Source organism: Podarcis bocagei, assembly GCF_964188305.1.
Source record: "Podarcis bocagei genome assembly, chromosome: 18".
Taxonomy (NCBI): Eukaryota; Metazoa; Chordata; class Lepidosauria; order Squamata; family Lacertidae; genus Podarcis; species Podarcis bocagei.
The window spans coordinates 12,064,347-12,068,043 of record NC_138144.1 but is presented as its reverse complement, the minus strand read 5'-3'; the positions used below and the strand labels follow the sequence as shown (position 1 = coordinate 12,068,043).

General features: G+C 50.1%; 1 protein-coding gene across 1 annotated transcript; it reads right to left on the bottom strand.

Moving 5' to 3' along the window:
- Nucleotides 1-681: 681 nt before the first annotated feature.
- On the bottom strand, nt 682-3,311 carry GADD45B (growth arrest and DNA damage inducible beta). The gene is made up of 4 exons (XM_081178132.1): nt 2,974-3,311; nt 2,762-2,863; nt 1,920-2,136; nt 682-853 (listed from the first exon to the last, which is right to left on the bottom strand). The coding sequence occupies exons 1-4, from the start codon at nt 3,015-3,017 to the stop codon at nt 740-742; spliced, it is 477 nt and encodes a 158-aa protein (XP_081034258.1). The 5' UTR covers nt 3,018-3,311; the 3' UTR covers nt 682-739.
- Nucleotides 3,312-3,697: the final 386 nt, after the last annotated feature.

The window sequence follows — 3,697 nt, the reverse complement described above, 5'->3', positions numbered from 1 at the left end:
AAGCACCCACCCCCCCTGCAGCTCAAAGCCTCTGGGCACAGCACCAGGTTGGCAAACGAGATGGCAGATTCAAGAAACACAGGTCACGATTCGCTTTCAGAAAGTAACAATTATTTTATTGCAGCTTTTAAAATCAGATATAAGAATATATAGATGTATTTGATTCTCTCTCAGTGCAAAAAAGTCATTTTGCGTGTGTTTTCTCTTAAATAGATAAATAAGAATTTCTCTGCTTCCAGTTCATTTTTTAATTTTTTAAAAAAGGAGTTCATTTGCAAACTGTCTTTTTTTTAAAAAAAAGCTGTCCCGCAGACGCTAAGGATTCTGCTTCCGTCTGCCTTTCTCTCGGCAAGAGGGCATCTGTGCAGTCCTCCCCAAGGCAGCAGATCCCTTTCCCGGCAGCACAAAGGAAGGCGCGGCAGGGGGTTGGACTCATGGCCCTTGTGGTCTCTTCCAACTCTAGGATTCTATGATTCCTTTTCCTCTTCCTCCTCCTGCTGAGCAGTCAGCTGACGCAGGAGCTTGCAAGTCAGCAGGTCACCAGGCAGCCTCCTCCTCAGAGATCATCTCGTCACCATCGCCTGTCTCTCTGACTCACCACCCACCACTCTGCTTCTGCTGGGGCGGCCAGTCGTGGTTTCGGTTAGTTTTTTTCTTAACAACAACAACAAAAGAGAACGCTTTCTCTTTCCTTCTCCGTTTATTTTTCCCAGTTGGCAAGGTGGCATCGTGGGGCGGCTCAGCGTGCCTGGAGGGTGACATAGGGCACCCACTCGTTGTTGCAGCGGCTCTCTTCGCAGAAGCTGGCAACCTCTGCCAGGCCCTGGGTCTTCCAGGAATCCGTGTGCGGGTTCTGTGGGAGAGAGGGGGAGGGAAGACACATGAAACCTCCAGTTGCAAAAACAAGATCCTTTCCAGAATGTCAGAATACAAGGACCCAGGAGAGACCAGGGTTCAAATCCCTGCATTTGGCCATGAAGCTCAGGGGTTGAGCTCGGGGGGTGGCAGTTACTATACCTCTCTGCCTAGCTTACCTCGCAGGGGTGTTGTGGGGACTGAGCGAGGGAGTGGAGGAGAACTGCATATGACACCTTGAGGGGCCTGTATCTTCTTGGAGGGCATATAAACATGGCAAATAATAAGAAAAGCATTCTGCCCCCATCTTGCAATCCAGAAGGCAGCTCAGGAAGTGCCGTTTACACAGCTCACATCTGGTTGGGCTAAACTGCGCATGTCTCTCTCTCTCTCTCTCTCTCTCTCTCTCTCTCTCTCTCTCACACACACACACACACACAAACACACACAGGAGCAAAAATGACATTTCAGGAATTCCTCCCCTCCCTTGAGGAGGAAGGACATTCCGATCTGGGCCAGTCAGGGGAGCTTGTCAGTTTCCCAAATGGCGCTGAGACAACAGACTATTCCCTCCCCCCCTAGACATGTTGGGGTGATATGCCCCCTTCCCATAGTAGGAAGGGCCTCCCAAGGGCCATAGGACATGATGGCCGACCTCCCCAAAAGCTGTCCCCCACATTTGTCCACCTCCAGAACTTCTCTTTTTAAGACACAAAACACTATTAAACCGCAGGATGCAGCGTGAAAGTACCCATCTCTCCCCTGCTGTGACAAGGCTGAGGCTTGCAGGCGGGGCATTTCCCCCTGCTTGTGGACCACCAGAAACACTGTCCAGGCTTGTGCCCCAGAGGGTCACTTTGGTGGTGCTAACACAGCAGTTTGGCTTCACCCCCAGAGGGGCGCTCCATTGATCCCGATGCTCCTTGCGCCCGGCCGGCCTGCGCCCTCCCCATTTCCCGACCAGGCGAGTCCCACATGTGCAGCTGGTGAGGCTCCTCTCCTGGCACCCTCCCAGGAAACCTCGGGCATGCCAGGGCCACGTGGGCGCTGCCAGCTCAACTCACCGTCACCAGGATGCAATGCAGGTCCTGTGGCTCCGCGGTGTCCTGGGAGCCGTCTCCCAGCACGGCCGCCAGCCGCTCCATGCCGGACACGCGCAGGATGTTGATGTCGTTGTCACAGCAAAAGGCCTGGATGAGCGTGAAGTGGATCTGCAGGGCAATGTCATCCTCGTCTTCTTCATCGATGGCGAGCAGGCAGAGGACCACACTGTCCGGGTCCCTGGGGAGAGGAAGGGGCAGGAGAGTTAAGGGCGGCTCTTTCCAGCCCAAGCCCCAAACCAGGGCCGTTCCCTGCTTCCACCGCTCCCTTTTGCCCATTTGTAAATTTGGCTTCATTTTAGCCCCCTATTAAAAAGTTACACACTCTATTTTATCTACATATTAAAATGTTACATATTTTATTTTAGCTACTTATTAAAAAGCTACACAATCTTAGCTACCTATTAAGAAGATGTGCATTTTAGTTGCCCATTAAAAAGCTACATGCTTTATTTTTTAGTTACAAAAGTGTATATACTAAAAGTTATCTGTTTCCATCTATTTTTATAGTTGCATATTATAAGTAAGTTACTTTATGTTTTCTGTTTTTTACTTTTTTATTGTTGCAAGGTTTGGTTTTCCTAGATGCAAATCAAAGTTGCCTCCCCCCTCTTGCAACGTCATTTATCCGTTTCTGAAAATAAATGAATATAGTTGCTTGTATGTTTCAAAAAGCAATGATTCGCATGCCCTGTGAATTTGAACTAAACTGACGGCACAGACAAAGCCTTGCTTTTGAAACACACACACAAACCACAAGAGTCACTTACTGGAGCCAGAAAAAATGCAATAAATAAATGACTTACACATTCATGAGTTTGGCAGACTCGTAGACCCCAACTGTCAAGGCCCCCTGCCTCTGGGCGGCCACCAGGAGCTGCTCCACAGCTTCACTTACTGACTTCATCCTTTTTGGGGAGAAGAAGGGAGAGAACAAATGAGATTTTGGCACCAGGAGCAAAAAAATCCACAGCAGAAACTTCCACTCCACTTCCCCCCCCCCCAGACACAAACTTACTTGTTTTCTGTGTTATCGCAAGACACCAGCTCTTCCAGAGTCATGTTGCAATTATAATCCACAGTGGCGCAAAAGGCGAAAAAAACCAGTCCAGGTAATGCCAGAAAAATTGGTGGGTTTTTTCTTCCTTTCCTTCGTTCCTTCCAGCAAAGCAACGTTTCCCCACAAGCCAGAAAATCCAGAAGTTCCTGCGAATAAATCCCAGCGGATGGACAAGGCGATTTCCAAAGTGGTGGAGGAAAAATAACAATGCACAAAAAGAGAAATTACGATCCAGTCCAGCACAGACGCTGCTTCGGCGGCGGATCGGATTCTGACTCGGCCGGAGCAGCTGGCGGCGCTTTTTATAACCTCCCCAGGAGGGGCGGGGCTCGAATTGGTCCTTTCCTCCTTCTGATTGGCCCTCGAGCCACAAAGGTCGGCTCCGGGAGCCCCCGGATTGGCGGAGGCGCGCAGGAGCCACCACGTGGGGGAGGAGAAATGTTGCAACTAGGAAAAGTCGGAAGGAGGCGCTTGGCTCTCGCGCGCGGCTGTTTTTTGCTGCTTCAAAGAATTGCGGGTGTGTTTTTTCTTTTCCACCCCCCCTTAAAAAAGAAGAAGCGAGTTTCGGTTTATTTTTCCCAGCAGCAGCAGTTCCTGCTTAGGAGAAGATTTCCACAGAAAACAGGGCCGGGCGCAAGGGTTACACACTTTCTGGCTGCGCGTCCCTGTTTTGCAGAATTTC